Raw genomic sequence first — 17,167 nt, 5'->3', positions numbered from 1 at the left:
CTTCCAGCTAGAAATGCTGTGTTTTTTTTCAGGATAATTGCGCAACCCTTTGGGTTCTTCCCATGGTGAGTCCACTTCTGCGGGCTGGGTAACTGCGGTGGCTTGAATCCTGACACCTTGCTTCCAGGAGTTCTGGCCCAAAAGACCTTTTAGAAAATGTCCCTAAACTTTAACACAGGGATATCTCCCGGTGACAGAGGTCTCCCTTTGGTAAAGTAAAAAGGTTTATTAAACTTTGAAAAAATAGTAATCATATGTTTATGTTCAGTATTAATGTTCAATAATTTTATACATTTACTTTAAATATAGAACAAAATAAAACAAATTCTACAGCACTGTTAACTTAATTTTAGTGGCCAATGCAATTATTTTCAATATATAATATATGAGATTAAAATTATTTTTCCAAAGTTCCAATTATAAAAAAGAATTCCCACATAAAGTGAAAAAGTATATGTTTTATTATCTATTAATAATTAACAAAAATGATGTATAGAATTAATTAAATGTAATGTACGTGTATTTTAATACAAACTAATGGTGCAATATTTTTTACATTTGAAAAAGGTTATTAAAATATTTTAAAATGAAGCAATACATTTTTTTTTTATTTCTTTTACCTGTGAATTAAGTGTATTTATATTTTTAGCTAGTGTAAATAATGTTATTTAATTTTATATTATTTTCTATGGGAAAGTGTTGCAACACCAGTGGTTGGCCTTATGTAATACGGAACCTGCTCCTTAGCTGGGGTACATTTACTGCCATTTTGGGTCCTTTTTCCCTATAGTAGCTTTGGAAGTGCAGTTTGTTTATAGGAATGGACTAACTCTTTTATGGGTGGGTGCACTTCCCACCCTAAACCCCTTCCTATCCCTTCCTAAATACCTCCTTTCTCCTCCCTAATCCCCTCCCATTTATTACTCAGTAAGCCCCCTTTTCCACCCTCTCTCCTTGGTTCCTCCCACATTTACTAAGTAGAAAACCTACATGTGTGAGGATTTCCCCCATTGAAAAGATGCGAGCAGTTGAGACGGAGATTTACACTTGTAGGTTTGTGTATTGCACTTTGTAGTAAGTGAATAGTGTTACTCTAGTGCTACCTTATATACTACAAAATTCAGTCTGTATATCAGGCCCACAATCTGTGGAAGTAGGACTCTGCAGATATGCAGGACTGAAACTGTGGACACATTATCATTGATGTTGGATGCCAGGATCCCACTTTCAACATAATCTATTATTGTGGAAATCCTGAATGACACCGTCTTAACTAGAAATGAACTCATGCTCTGTTCCGGATTTCTAAAGTGGTCTATTGCTAAGATGTGGAGGAATCCGCTGTATCACACAAAGTCAAAGTGGTGTGCTTGAGTGGACCATTGTATGTGGGTGGAGAAAATTGTGCATGAAAACAAGAGATGCAACTGGAAGTTCCAGAAGGTATGGGGTCTGTGGAAAGTATATTATAGACTTGTAAATATGGTAAAAAAAATACCTGTCTGGCTCTTTAGTCCATCTGAGGTCATAGCTTAAAGAGGGTTCACTGAGAACCTGGTTAGTGCGAGATAGAGTAATTTCAGGATGTGCAGTATGTCAACTGAACGGTATATATGGAATCCTGCATTCTAATGTCAAGGTACTGTGATACTTTATTGTGTTTGAGTATGTTTATTTCTCTCACTTCACTTTTTTGTTCTATGAAGCAAATATGAAAGAAAAATTATTTTAAAAAAAAATCCCATAGTATGAAAATCTTATGTGCTGCATTTGTCGCTGCGGTGACTGTTTTGGTTCCTCTGTGCATGCCTGATAGAGTGTAGTATGAGTTATCAGGAATTGACACCAGCACGCTAGTTGATGCCTAATATATTTTGTGACTTCATGTCTGGAGATGGAATTATATCTGGAGCCATGTGAAACCATTTGGATGCACTGGAGAGCAATTGGCGTTGCTTAGCAGAGGTATTCCAGAGACAAAACTGACAGTTGATTTTCAGTTGTATTACTGAGTGCTATAAAGCAGCTTAAACAACTAAAACTGAAAGCATAATTTTGTGTTTTACTAGTGATCTGTCTCAGCTGACTTTCTTCAGTGGTTTTCTTTCCAAGAAAAAGATCTTTAGTTTGGTCACTTGATTTACTCTGCATACAATATCAGTTATCTGATAGAGGCAACTAGCCGCAGATTACTTATCTTAGAATTCTCCCCCAGGCATCAGACTGGATCTGGAGATTTTTCCTCAGCGCGTCAGTAGAGGGCGTTGAGCAACTCCGCAGCGTGCCGTCAGCAGAGTACATATATTCCTCCTCTGATGCGCTGACATCAGTTTCTTATTTTCCGCGCAGCATTGCGGATCTGGTGTGGCAAGTACCACAGGCCCTTTGGGGCTTTTCTACCCGACTTCGGGTGTAATTTTACCATCTTTTCAAATTTAATAGTGTAAATGCCTTCTGGGATAAAACCCTGCGGAACCTGTTCCCAGCAGAGGTCAGTCACGAATCCCCATTCCGTCTGTTTGTGGTTTCTGGGGTCTCATCATGACGCCGACGCCTGCCATCATCTGAAACCGAAGTTTTTGAGGGCGCGTCGCATGAAGCTCCTCGCGGCACAAGCGGACCAGTTCTCTTCTCACCAGCGTCGGAGTCCTTCTTCATCCTCACGGTCCCGGGAGCACTCCTAAAGTCATTCTAGAATAGTTCCGTCGACCTCAGGGGGTCCTTCGGTATCTCCAAGTAAGTCCTCCTGGACGCCATCACGCCCTTCGGCATCACCGCCCCCTCGTTCTCCTCCTTTGGAGTCCGCACCAGAGTGGACCCCTTCCCTTTCATCATATCCCGGCACTGTGGTGACTATGGACCAAATGCAACATTACTATGCGTCCCTTCATTCCTCCAACCCTCAGCACCTGAAAAATGAGCAACTTGACTTATCTGGTCTTTCAGCCAACACAGGACGAGGCCTTCCAGCTAGAAATGCTGTGTTTTTTTCAGGATAATTGCGCAACCCTTTGGGTTCTTCCCATGGTGAGTCCACTTCTGCGGGCTGGGTAACTGCGGTGGCTTGAATCCTGACACCTTGCTTCCAGGAGTTCTGGCCCAAAAGGCCTTTTAGAAAATGTCCCTAAACTTTAACACAGGGATATCTCCCGGTGACAGAGGTCTCCCTTTGGTAAAGTAAAAAGGTTTATTAAACTTTGAAAAAATAGTAATCATATGTTTATGTTCAGTATTAATGTACAATAATTTTATACATTTACTTTAAATATAGAACAAAATAAAACAAATTCTACAGCACTGTTAACTTAATTTTAGTGGCTATGCAATTATTTTCAATATATAATATGAGATTAAAATTATTTTTCCAAAGTTCCAATTATAAAAAAGAATTCCCACATAAAGTGAAAAAGTATATTTTTTATTATCTATTAATAATTAACAAAAGTGATGTATAGAATTAATTAAATGTAATGTACGTGTATTTTAATACAAACTAATGGTGCAATATTTTTTACATTTGAAAAAGGTTATTAAAATATTTTAAAATAAAGCAATACATTTTTTTTTTAGAATTTCTTTTACCTGTGAATTAAGTGTATTTATATTTTTAGCTAGTGTAAATAATGTTATTTAATTTTACATTATTTTCTACGGGAAAGTGTTGCAATACCAGTGGTTGGCCTTATGTAATGCGGAACCTGCTCCTTAGCTGGGGTACATTTACTGCCATTTTGGGTCCTTTTTCCCTATAGTAGCTTTGGAAGTGCAGTTTGTTTATAGGAATGGACTTACTCTTTTATGGGTGGGTGCACTTCCCTCCCTAAACCCCTTCCTATCCCTTCCTAAATACCTCCTTTCTCCTCCCTAATCCCCTCCCATTTATTACTCAGTAAGCCCCCTTTTCCACCCTCTCTCCTTGGTTCCTCCCACATTTACTAAGTAGAAAACCTACATGTGTGAGGATTTCCCCCATTGAAAAGATGCGAGCAGTGGAGACGGAGATTTACACTTGTAGGTTTGTGTATTGCACTTTGTAGTAAGTGAATAGTGTTACTCTAGTGCTACCTTATATACTACAAAATTCAGTCTGTATATCAGGCCCACAATCTGTGGAAGTAGGACTATGCAGATACGCAGGACTGAAACTGTGGACACATTATCATTGATGTTGGATGCCAGGATCCCACTTTCAACATAATCTGTTATTGTGGAAATCCTCAATGACACCGTCTTAACTAGAAATGAACTCATGCTCTGTTCCGGATTTCTAAAGTGGTGTATTGCTAAGATGTGGAGGAATCCGCTGTATCACACAAAGTCAAAGTGGTGTGCTTGAGTGGACCATTGTATGTGGGTGGAGAAAATTGTGCATGAAAACGAGATGCACCTGAAAGTTCCAGAAGGTATGGGGTCTGTGGAAAGTATATTATAGACTTGTAAATATGGTTAAAAAAATACCTGTCTGGCTCTTTAGTACATCTGAGGTCATAGCTTAAAGAGGGTTCACTGAGAACCTGGTTAGTGCGAGATAGAGTAATTTCAGGATGTGCAGTATGTCAACTGAACGGTATATATGGAATCCTGCATTCTAATGTCAAGGTACTGTGATACTTTATTGTGTTTGAGTATGTTTATTTCTCTCACTTCACTTTTTTGTTCTATGAAGCAAATATGAAAGAAAAATTATTTTAAAAAAAAATCCCATAGTATGAAAATCTTATGTGCTGCATTTGTCGCTGCGGTGACTGTTTTGGTTCCTCTGTGCATGCCTGATAGAGTGTAGTATGAGTTATCAGGAATTGACACCAGCACGCTAGTTGATGCCTAATATATTTTGTGACTTCATGTCTGGAGATGGAATTATATCTGGAGCCATGTGAAACCATTTGGATGCACTGGAGAGCAATTGCCGTTGCTTAGCAGAGGTATTCCAGAGACAAAACTGACAGTTGATTTTCAGTTGTATTACTGAGTGCTATAAAGCAGCTTAAACAACTAAAACTGAAAGCATAATTTTGTGTTTTACTAGTGATCTGTCTCAGCTGACTTTCTTCAGTGGTTTTCTTTCCAAGAAAAAGATCTTTAGTTTGGTCACTTGATTTACTCTGCATACAATATCAGTTATCTGATAGAGGCAACTAGCCGCAGATTACTTATCTTAGAATTCTCCCCCAGGCATCAGACTGGATCTGGAGATTTTTCCTCAGCATTACCTCGGCGCGTCAGTAGAGGGCGTTGAGCAACTCCGCAGCGTGCCGTCAGCAGAGTACATATATTCCTCCTCTGATGCGCTGACATCAGTTTCTTATTTTCCGCGCAGCAATGCGGATCTGGTGTGGCAAGTACCACAGGCCCTTTGGGGCTTTTCTACCCGACTTAGGGTGTAATTTTACCATCTTTTCAAATTTAATAGTGTAAATGCCTTCTGGGATAAAACCCTGCGGAACCTGTTCCCAGCAGAGGTCAGTCACGAATTCCCCTTCCGTCTGTTTGTGGTGTCTGGGGTCTCATCATGACGCCGACGCCTGCCATCATCTGAAGCCGAAGTTTTTGAGGGCGCGTTGCATGAAGCTCCTCGCGGCACAAGCGGACCAATTCTCTTCTCACCAGCGTCGGAGTCCTTCTTCATCCTCACGGTCCCGGGAGCACCCCTACAGTAATTCTAGAATAGTTCCGTCGACCTCACGGGGTCCTTTGGTATCTCCAAGTAAGTCCTCCTGGACGCCATCACGCCCTTCGGCATCACCGCCCCCTCGTTCTCCTCCTTTGGAGTCCGCACCAGAGTGGACCCCTTCCCTTTAATCATATCCCGGCACTGTGGTGACTATGGACCAAATGCAACGTTACTATGCGTCCCTTCATTCCATCTTTGGTCCTTCCCCTCCCTATGGAGAGCCTTCGGGCCCTATGGAGGTGGTGACTGCTGTGACAGGGTCTTCACTGGTGGTTTCCACCTCTGTGCCCGTTCACACTCTCGACTCCTGAGTCGGATCGGCGTCTGTGCACGGCCTCATAGGGCCTCCATCTCCTCCGCCGGATCCTGTCTTTCTGACGCCCTTACCGCGCCATTAGGCCAGTCGACTCTGCTTGACACGCCTATACTCATTTTGCCAGAGTTGGATGCAGCTGCTTCTGAAGCGGCTTCCTCCACTCGATGTCAGTCGACACCGACGCCGGGTGTGGCGCCGGTTGATTTAAATGCTGTGCCTATGGTAGATCCACATTCTGGACCTTCTGTACATTCTCAAGATCTCACCACTGCTTTCACAGATGTCTTGAGGTGGGTGGCAGATGTTTTTAACTTAAATCTACCCATGATGCAATTATCTTCTGATCCCTTGTTGAATTTTAATCCAGATCAAGCCGATACAGAACCGTTTCTGCCTTTTTGCGAGGCTCTGTATAACATCTTTCTAGGTGTCTGGAATCAACTGGTCTCCGGTCCTTCGGTGGACCATTCTAAAGCACACAGACATCAGCCACCACCCTACTCCTAGGGGTTTTGTTGTCCAGACTTGTAAAGAAATGGCTCCCTGTTGCAGTTACCCCCCACTTTTTGCCTGATACTGATGCTGAATTTGACTGAGAAGAGTGCTGGGACCCTGCTAACCAGGCCCCAGCACCAGTGTTCCTTCACCTAAAATGTACCATTGTATCCACAATTGGCACACCCTGGCATTCAGATAAGTCCCTTGTAACTGGTACTTCTAGTACCAAGGGCCCTGATGCCAAGGAAGGTCTCTAAGGGCTGCAGCATGTCTTATGCCACCCTAGAGACCCCTCACTCAGCACAGACACACTGCTTACAAGCCTGTGTGTGCTAGTGAGAACAAAATGAGTAAGTCGACATGGCACTCCCCTCAGGGTGCCATGCCAGCCTCTCACTGCCTATGCAGTATAGGTAAGACACCCCTCTAGCAGGCCTTACAGCCCTAAGGCAGGGTGCACTATACCATAGGTGAGGGTACCAGTGCATGAGCACTGTGGCCCTACAGTGTCTAAACAAAACCTTAGACATTGTAAGTGCAGGGTAGCCATAAGAGTATATGGTCTGGGAGTCTGTTTTACACGAACTCCACAACACCATAATGGCTACACTGAAAACTGGGAAGTTTGGTATCAAACTTCTCAGCACAATAAATGCACACTTATGCCAGTGTACATTTTATTGTAAAATACACCCCAGAGGGCACCTTAGAGGTGCCCCCTGAAACTTAACCAACTATCTGTGTAGGCTGACTGGTTCCAGCAGCCTGCCACACTAGAGACATGTTGCTGGCCCCATGGGGAGAGTGCCTTTGTCACTCTGAGGCCAGTAACAAAGCCTGCACTGGGTGGAGATGCTAACACCTCCCCCAGGCAGGAGCTGTAACACCTGGCGGTGAGCCTCAAAGGCTCACCCCTTTGTCACAGCCCAGCAGGGCACTCCAGCTTAGTGGAGTTGCCCGCCCCCTCCGGCCACGGCCCCCACTTTTGGCGGCAAGGCTGGAGGGAACAAAGAAAGCAACAAGGAGGAGTCACTGGCCAGTCAGGACAGCCCCTAAGGTGTCCTGAGCTGAAGTGACTCTAACTTTTAGAAATCCTCCATCTTGCAGATGGAGGATTCCCCCAATAGGGTTAGGATTGTGACCCCCTCCCCTTGGGAGGAGGCACAAAGAGGGTGTACCCACCCTCAGGGCTAGTAGCAATTGGCTACTAACCCCCCAGACCTAAACACGCCCTTAAATTTAGTATTTAAGGGCTACCCTGAACCCTAGAAAATTAGATTCCTGCAACTACAAGAAGAAGGACTGCCTAGCTGAAAACCCCTGCAGCGGAAGACCAGAAGACGACAACTGCCTTGGCTCCAGAAACGCACCGGCCTGTCTCCTGCCTTCCAAAGATCCTGCTCCAGCGACGCCTTCCACAGGGACCAGCGACCTCGACATCCTCTGAGGACTGCCCCTGCTTCGAAAAGACAAGAAACTCCCGAGGACAGCGGACCTGCTCCAAGAAAAGCTGCAACTTTGTTTCCAGCAGCTTTAAAGATCCCTGCAAGCTCCCCGCAAGAAGCGTGAGACTTGCAACACTGCACCCGGCGACCCCGACTCGGCTGGTGGCGATCCAACACCTCAGGAGGGACCCCAGGACTACTCTAAGACTGTGAGTACAAAAACCTGTCCCCCCTGAGCCCCCACAGCGCCGCCTGCAGAGGGAATCCCGAGGCTTCCCCTGACCGCGACTCCTTGAATCCAAAGTCCCGACACCTGGGAGAGACCCTGCACCCGCAGCCCCCAGGACCTGAAGGACCGGACTTTCACTGGAGAAGTGACCCCCAGGAGTCCCTCTCCCTTGCCCAAGTGGAGGTTTCCCCGAGGAACCCCCCCCTTGCCTGCCTGCAGCGCTGAAGAGATCCCGAGATCTCCCATTGACTTCCATTACAAACCCGACGCTTGTTTCTACACTGCACCCGGCCGCCCCCGCGCTGCTGAGGGTGAAATTTCTGTGTGGGCTTGTGTCCCCCCCCGGTGCCCTACAAAACCCCCCTGGTCTGCCCTCCGAAGACGCGGGTACTTACCTGCAAGCAGACCGGAACCGGGGCACCCCCTTCTCTCCATTCTAGCCTATGTGTTTTGGGCACCACTTTGAACTCTGCACCTGACCGGCCCTGAGCTGCTGGTGTGGTGACTTTGGGGTTGCTCTGAACCCCCAACGGTGGGCTACCTTGGACCAAGAACTAAGCCCTGTAAGTGTCTTACTTACCTGGTTAACCTAACAAATACTTACCTCCCCTAGGAACTGTGAAAATTGCAGTGTCCACTTTTAAAACAGCTATTTGTGAATAACTTGAAAAGTATACATGCAATTTTGATGATTTGAAGTTCCTAAAGTACTTACCTGCAATACCTTTCGAATGAGATATTACATGTAGAATTTGAACCTGTGGTTCTTAAAATAAACTAAGAAAAGCTATTTTTCTATATAAAAACCTATTGGCTGGATTTGTCTCTGAGTGTGTGTACCTCATTTATTGTCTATGTGTATGTACAACAAATGCTTAACACTACTCCTTGGATAAGCCTACTGCTCGACCACACTACCACAAAATAGAGCATTAGTATTATCTATTTTTACCACTATTTTACCTCTAAGGGGAACCCTTGGACTCTGTGCATGCTATTCCTTACTTTGAAATAGCACATACAGAGCCAACTTCCTACAAGACTGCTTTGGGCATTCCTGCTTCGGAGCAGATTCTTTCTTCTCTGACTCACAGAGATTATCATCAGCTGGATGCTGCTGGCAGGTGTATTTTCACCTCTTCTAGTGCCAATTTTCGTTCCACCAACACCTCCTGTGTGTTAGCCTGTTTTTCCTATGTGCTCTGGGATCCTGTGGAAGGTTTCTTACCATCGTTCTCTGATGATGTGCGCACAGCTCTAACGCCTTTGATCAGACTTCAACAGGCTACTCAACTTATGGTCTGCTCAGGCCTGGATTCAACTGATTCTGTGGGTCGGATCAAGGTCTTCTCTGTTGCCATACGTCGCAGGGCTTGGTTGTCAGCTTCCACTTTTTCATCTTCAGTACAGGACATTCTTCTTGACATGCCATTTGTTGGCAAATCTCTTTTTGGGTCACATGCAGATTCTGCTTTGCTCCGGTTTCGTGATTCCCATGGTGGGGAACGATTTCCATCCTCTTCTAATGCACTCGCATTGCTTTGCTGCACCTGTATTTGCACTACAAGTTCCTGTCAATTGTGGGTCCTGTTATGTACTCACTATTTTTCTGTTACATATTCTCGCATCTTTATGTGGTTGTTTACCTTCTGATTGCGCATCAGACTCTTCTCACTGTATTCACAGTGATTTGTTTCTCCATGTTGGATATTGTTGCACTTCCTTTGGTGGTGCTCTTCGTTATTTCAAGCTAGCTGCTCCTTCAGTGGAATGGTGGTCCCATGGTATGTTTTCTGTGTGAGTTCTACATATCTGTCTTGTTTACAATTGGCGGATTCTCGCCATATCAAGTAGTGGCTCTGGTTTGGCGGCGGGCCGGGTGCCCTCTTTTTATTTGGCCTTTTCTACTGACAGTTTCCTCCGCCTCACCTTGGTTTTTTCCTCCCACTATTTGTGGTTCTCGTTTTGTTCTGGTTTCTACACACATTGCCTCTCCTTAGTTCACCCTAGGAAATTTGCCTATCGTCTCTGTTAGTACAGCCTGTGCTAGTGAACTACTTTACAAATTGACCTTACTTTTCTGCCAAGTGTGAAGGTGTTGTTGTACTCCTCAGGGAGCCATTTCTTGCTTCTTTTTGTGGGGTCTCCTATTCTAGTGTCTCTTCCTCTTATTATGTCTTCTGGGAAGACTGTGTTTTTCCCCCATTTTCAATATGTACTATTTTGTCCTTTTTTCTGTACCACGGGCTCCTTTTGGTGCTGTTCACATTCTTCCACAACCATGATGCTATGGCTCACTGAATGGGTTTCTCCCTCTAATGGCAACAGTTTCCCCATACCATAGGTTCCCGTCTAGCCAATGCTCCACTATTTATGTTTTAAACTAAAAAGTGCAAATTACACAATTTTTTTTTAAAAATAAATGATGAAAAAATAGATATATAATTATCCATACTTGATACGGTACTGATGCTGTATTCCTCACTGGTGGCCTTCTTCTATTTGTTTTACCTCTTGCCCGATGGTATCAGGTCATTCTTTAGCTTGTGCTCTCCCCTGACTGTGTTCATGGGGGTTTTCCCTTCCCACATAATATTGTGGTTTCTTTTCCGTACTCCCTCTTATTCCATCACTGTCGTTCCTCCTACCATTCAGGGGTCTTTTGGTTTCAGCTTAGCACCCTGTTCTGTTTTTTTCCCAGTACTTCAAAATGAGGGGTTCGGCGCTCTTTCAGACCCTGGCTTCTGTAGCCTTTTTACACCTTCTTTGTTCTTTATATAAACTTGTGATGAGTGCTATTTTTTTCTCCTTGTTGTTGGTATTCCTTCCAATTTTCTTTGTTGCTTGCTGATGTCAGATCGTTGGTCCCTCTCTGCGCATGTCTACGGGTATTGTTCCTTCACAAGTGTCTCTTGTCTATCTGTCTTTGCTCAACAGCACTGATTATTTCACTTTCTGTCCATATGTTCCCGCCCTTTGGCAGGGATGTTTCTTTGTTTTTCCTTTTCATACTTTATTTTTCTGCTTGGGTTCACACAGGAAAGTCCTTTTCTTTTCCTTTGTCATTCCCGGCTTGCTTTACAGTTTTCTTTCTTATTCCTTTTCTACCATATCCTGCCCTGTGTATAGCTGTACACTTGCACTTTACGCTGGTCCTTGCTGGTCTTTTCCACTTTAATTTTACATTTCAGCCTAGGGCTGGTTTCTCAGCTCCTTCTAATGCTACCATCTCAGTCTTATGGAACTCTGTTAGTTTTTTCATTTTTGATTTCTTGCTTTCTGCCTGAGTTCTATATGGGTGTGTGTAGTAATTCCGCAGACATTTAAAGAGTAGAAATCCTTTATTCTAATTATAAATTCTTGTACAGCAGTAATAACGTAATAACGCCCCGCTTGCTCCTCACTCTCCAGCTTCTGTCTGCCTCTCTCCACAATCTAGAATCCTCACCTCCACACATTCTGTTCTCTCCCTTCAGGCCCATCACTACAGTGTAGTTCTCAAATATTGCCTCTGCTGGGGTACTACATCGCCTGCCAGTAAGATTGTTTGTATGGCGCGCTTACCCTGGTCATTCTACTTTGACTCTCTTACACATTTTATGTTACATGTTTAAGTTTTTCTATTTCTGGATGCCCATATTCATATCTCCTTTCCATCATCCTGCTGGGGGTTTCTTCGCAATTTTCTCTCCTCTCTGGGTGTGGACGCTCCCTAGTTCCTGTGGAGACTCTCCCTTACCAGTCCTAATTTGGCATATCTCCTGTGCATATGCTGGTCAGTTTTTAGTATGAATAACTTTTGTTGTTATTTGCTTCTATGCTTCAAGCCTGGTTCTTCCTCTGGGTTTCACCAGGTTGTTCAATGTGAGACTGGTGCAATCCGTTCGCCTCCCTCATCTTGGGGAGGGACATTGCTTGGGTATTAATTCTAAGATAACGAATCTGCAGCTAGTTGTCTCTGTCAGATGAACAAGTTACTTACCTTCGTTAACGCCTTATCTGGTAGAGACATAGACTAGCCGCAGATTCCTTATTGACCCACCCATCCTCCCCACGTGCGAACTCTGTACTCTTCAGTCTCGCTTCTGGTGAATTTGGGTGTTTGCTCGCTCTTGTCCATCTCACAACGTGTCTTTTCTGTACTGGTTGGCATATACACTATTACACTGTTTTACTATTTCACTGCCAGTTTCTTTGTGGCTCTTCCTTGTTCTGTGGCTTACAGTCACAGAAGAAACTGCCGCCCGCACGTCAGAGGAGGGAATATATGGACTCTGCTGATGTCATGTCCGGAGACGACGTTGCTGCGGAGTCGCTCAGTGCCCTCTACCGGCGCGCAGAGGTACTGCTGAGGAAACATTTCCGGTTCCAGTCTGACGCCTGGGGAGAATTCTAAGATAAGGAATCTGCAGCTAGTTTGTGTCTCTACCAGATAAGGTAAGTAACTTGTTCATTATTACCTACATTTGCATGCAGGAGACAGTTTGTTTGGAAAACTTGTGATACAGAATTTCTAGAACTAGGTGTTTCAGTTTTATTAATTGATTATAACCATTCATTAGAAGAACATGTTACAGCTCCTTGATAGTATAGGTTAAAATGGATTTGGGGGTTCCACTGCAGAAAAGAAAAGAAAAAACACCTGCTTCCCCTTCTGTTCTTTGGAATACCTGGAGGGCTGGAATCTCCAGGAACTGAAAAGGCACATGTGCAGGATTACCAGCTATCCTGTTGGGAGTTGTCACCTCTCAACTTGACACCAAAGCAACGTCATCAGTAAAAAGAAATGCCACTCCCTGGCACTGTGAAAACATGAAAAAAATTGTTAGAGAATCGTCTCATTATTTTGTAAAAAAATACTAATATGAAGAGGAAAAAAAGTATCAACTAAAATCAAACTTTCCAAATAACCTATTTCTCTTTTTCTCTTCTTACCTGTCATGTACATCCTTGCCTTTTCATAGACAATTTCTGCTGGTTAATACTGTGTTCTCTATGTTATATTATTTTATGACCTATGATCACCACAGCCGTGACTTCAGTCTGCATTAAAGATGAAGACGAAACATATTCATTGGACCATGGGGAGCGCTTGAGAATGGAATGCAGCAGGACTCCACCAGGTCAGTAAACATTGCTTAAGTGTGTAAATTAAGGACATTCAACATTTACATTACCTTAATCCCTTCAACTGAGGAAGCCAAAGATTTGATTCATTTTAATAGCCACGGTTATGCTTTTCAGCACAGCTTGGATGAAGGATGTTAAGCTTTTTAATATATCACAAAGTTTCTCTGCATATAAGAATATCCTCCAATATTGGAGTATCTTTTATAGATTCACATTCTTGAATCATCCACGTTGTCAAGGTGGGAGTTCCACGGTACATTCTGAAGCAGTAGAAGTAAGTAGCATACTTACAATGGCAAAAGACATTGACTTTAATAACGTATCCACATCATTTATAAAGAAACAAACTTCAGCCAATTAAAACCCTCCCAGTGGAGGCATCTTCCCTCACATTTTCTACCGCATGTGAAAGGGAGGCTCCCTGAACTGATATAGAGGGACGACTTTTGCTTTAACTTCAAAAGCTGAAAGCTAAAACTAGTAATTTCTGAGGAGGAGGTTAGTGACAGTTCTGTTACCTCACAGCCAAAACCAAAAAAGAGAGAGAGAGTTTATACCATGAGTCACCTCTGAGCCAGAAACATGCCTTAAACAAGACTTATCATCAGCATCTTTAGGCTCTTCTCATGAAGAAAAGAGTGAAAAACCAGAAATCAGATCAGAACCTACTACACAATCTGTACTAATATCTTTTATATTTGTTAATTAATGATTTTTATTTAGTTTCAAATAGGAATCTAAGATACAGGAGTCAGCCTACAACCCATAGGGCCAGTCGCGATAAATAAGCAAACTCGTCTGCAATGAAGAGTACCACAAAGGGTCGTCAGCTGCAGATGTAATAAGAGTGCCATGCCTGGGAGGGAAGAAAAGACAGGAACATAAGAACTTAACAAACCCTACCCATCCACCCTCATACTCTGGTGCCCTAATGCCTGGGAGGCCTGTGCAATGATGTGCATAAGATTGGTGACAGGAGAGAAGCTGGAGGGTGAGAGGATGTCCTTCAACTGGGAAGCGCTGTTGAGGGAGTGGTTCCATCTGAGGTCTGATCTGGATTTACCCGCAGTAGTTTTAAGTAGATAGGACAAGTCAGTTCAGGGAATTCTGATGAAAGAATGTTAATGAACGGGACCCATAGTTCCTCGTATGTAGTGTTGTCCGTCTCAGTTGCCATAGCTAACTTCTCCATCCCCAGTATAAAGCAGAGTTTATGTAACTAGGAAGTGTGGGTCGATATCTTATCGGTACCCCAAAGGGAAAGATGACCTGCTGTGCCACTGATATGGCCAGGGCCATTTGTCTCCCTCATGTTGAGCGCAGCAGATAGGTGAAGGGGTTGGGCGGACCCAAGAGCATGTTGGCAGGGAATTGGGTAATAGATGTGTCAAAGGCTGCGTTGATGTCATCTAGTACTTGTTCCCAGTAACATGTCAGCTTGGGGCAGTGCCACAGAAGATGTACAGGGGTTCCTGTGGCGCCACAGCCTCGCCATCAGTCCTGTGACCATGAAGCATTCCATTTAAAGATGTCAGGTGGGGTCACATACCAATATGTAGCAATTGTGTATGCGGTTTCGGTGCCAGCTGTATCATATGGAGTATGGCAGTCCCCGTAAAAGATGTCCCCCAATTCGCTAACTGTCAGGGACCTACCCAATTCTGCCTCCCGCCAGATTTGTCCCTTGGTCTTAGGTGGGCTGTTCTCTTGTGTTAGTAATGTGTAGAGGTCGGAGATCAGACATTTGTCATCCTGCTTAAGGAGGAGCCTCTTTTCAAAGGGGGATAATAGCCTACTTGTGCGAGGGCTGGTCCCTGATGAGGATACCCAGTGGCAGACTTGGAGGTAGTGTACGTAGTCCGTGTCCACCAGTGAGTAGTCCTCTTTCAGTTAGTCGAAGGGGATGAGCCCAGTGGTATTGAAGAGGCTGTTGATACACTTGCATCCACCCTCCCGCCATTGAACAAATTGATTAATGTACATCCCGAGGCAGAAGTCTGGGTTGGCCAGGATGGGTGTCATAGGGGTCGGAAAAGTAGAGAGGCCTATTTTAGTCTCTACTGCATCCCAAACAGCAAGTGTCATCCGTGTGATGGGCAACAAGTATAAGCCCCATGCCCTGTGTTTGCGGGCAGCCACATTTCTTTCCAGATATGCGAACCGGCAATGGATTGGTCCATGAAGGTCCATTGCTTTTCGGTAGTCAAACGGTTCCACTCTATCATGTACCGGAGCTGGGGCGCCTGGTAATAGTGGAGCAGTTGTGGGACCGCCAGGCCAGATGCCGCTTTGAGCTAGTAAGCATTGGTGTAAATGGATCTTTTTGCCATCCCAGATAAACCAATCGATCTCATTTTGAAGTGAAGAGACCGAATCGTTCCCACGGGGGTGGGGGTGTGTGGGGTAGTTGTTAATTAGGGGGTAGGACCCATCACAGTCCTCCCTATCCAGGAGAGGCGATGGTGCTACCTCATCACCAGATCCCTCCAGATTTGCGCGCATAGGCCCAACTAACTGACTGAAACCGTACTGGGAATAGAGCAAGCCAAAACAATACCTAGGTATCGAATGGTGTCTTTCGTCCACATAAATGGGAATTGAGACCGTAATAAGCTTTCAAGATCAGGGGTTACCAAAGATTGAGGATGTGAGATTTTTGCCTGTTATCTTTAAAGCCTAAAACACGGCCTAATTGGTTGAGCTCGTCCATCAGTGCAGGGAGGGATGTCATGGGGTTCGCCACAGAAAGAATTACATCATCTGCATTTAGACTAACAAGGTGTTGACTTCCCCCAAAGGGGATCCTGGTGACTTCCAGATTCAATCTAAGGTGCTTGGCGAAGGGCTCCATGTAGATGGCAAACAGGAGAGGCGATAATGGGCAGCCCTGACGAGTCCCTCTTTGGATGGGAAAGGGAGAGGAAGATACACCATTGACTTAAACAAAGGCTTGGGGTCACTACATATGCTTCGAACCCAGCTGCAAAAGCAAATTTTTAATCTAAAGGAGCATAGTGTGTCAAAGAGGTAGGGCCATGAAACATGGTTGAATGCCTTTTTGGTGTCGATTGACAGGAAGAGGCCTCCCTGCGGCACCGGGGAGTCTTGTTGATAAGCTGTAGTAGGCATTGGGTATTGTCGCTGCATTGGCAGGAGGGGATAAACCCTGCTTGGTCTGGGTCAATTAGACCCGGCACTAAAGGGTTAAGACGAAGAGCAAGAACACTGGCAAATAGTTTTCCATCGGTGTTCAAGAGGGAGATGGCCTGTACGAGCCACATTGGTTCATATCTTTGCCCGGTTTGGGTATCACTGTGATAACCACGTCTAGCATAGTGTTCGAGAGCATCCCTGAATCGGCAAAGGAATTGAACAGACGGGTCAGTAGCAGGGGCTAGGATAGGGCAAAATATCTTGTAGAATAGCATGGTAAAGCCATCCAGCCCAGGTGATTTCAATGTTTTAAGCCGGGCTATGGCCGCATTCACCTCGTTGATCTAAATAGGTTTGTCCAGTGAATCTGCCTCCCTCTCTGGCAAAACCATAAGGGTCGTAGTACGGATGTAATCTAGGGAGATGTCGGCGGGGGTTGCTCTACGGCGAGGAGTTTACTGTAAGAAGCTCAGAAGGATGAAGCTATTTCCTCGGGGGACCTAACTTCGCCTGACTTTGGAGTATGGATAGACTTGACCGAGTTAGCAAGAGTTTTAGTCTGCAGGCGATGTGCGAGCATGCTCTCACTGCGATTGCTCCCCAGGTGTAATTTGTGCTTGAGGCGCAGTTTCACAAACTCTGCTCTCTCTAGATCCAAACACTTAAGAAGGCATCTAGCCTTCTCAAGTTCCCTCCATGTCGGGTGTGCCCCTGTGCGCTTG

The 17,167-nt window shown here is 44.5% G+C and overlaps 1 protein-coding gene across 2 annotated transcripts in view; it reads left to right on the top strand.

The window, feature by feature from the left end:
• Nucleotides 1-17,167, top strand: part of LOC138298754 (zinc finger protein 34-like) — a 298,592-nt gene that overhangs the window by 256,463 nt on the left and 24,962 nt on the right. For both annotated transcript variants that reach the window (XM_069236900.1, XM_069236899.1), the window contains one exon: nucleotides 13,193-13,285. In XM_069236900.1, the coding sequence (XP_069093001.1) occupies nucleotides 13,193-13,285 (93 nt within the window). The remainder of the gene's footprint in view (nucleotides 1-13,192; nucleotides 13,286-17,167) is intronic.

This window comes from Pleurodeles waltl, chromosome 1_2 (assembly GCF_031143425.1).
Source record: "Pleurodeles waltl isolate 20211129_DDA chromosome 1_2, aPleWal1.hap1.20221129, whole genome shotgun sequence".
NCBI lineage: Eukaryota > Metazoa > Chordata > Amphibia > Caudata > Salamandridae > Pleurodeles > Pleurodeles waltl.
Note: the sequence above shows the minus strand (reverse complement) of the source record. Positions and strands in the feature narration are given on the sequence as shown.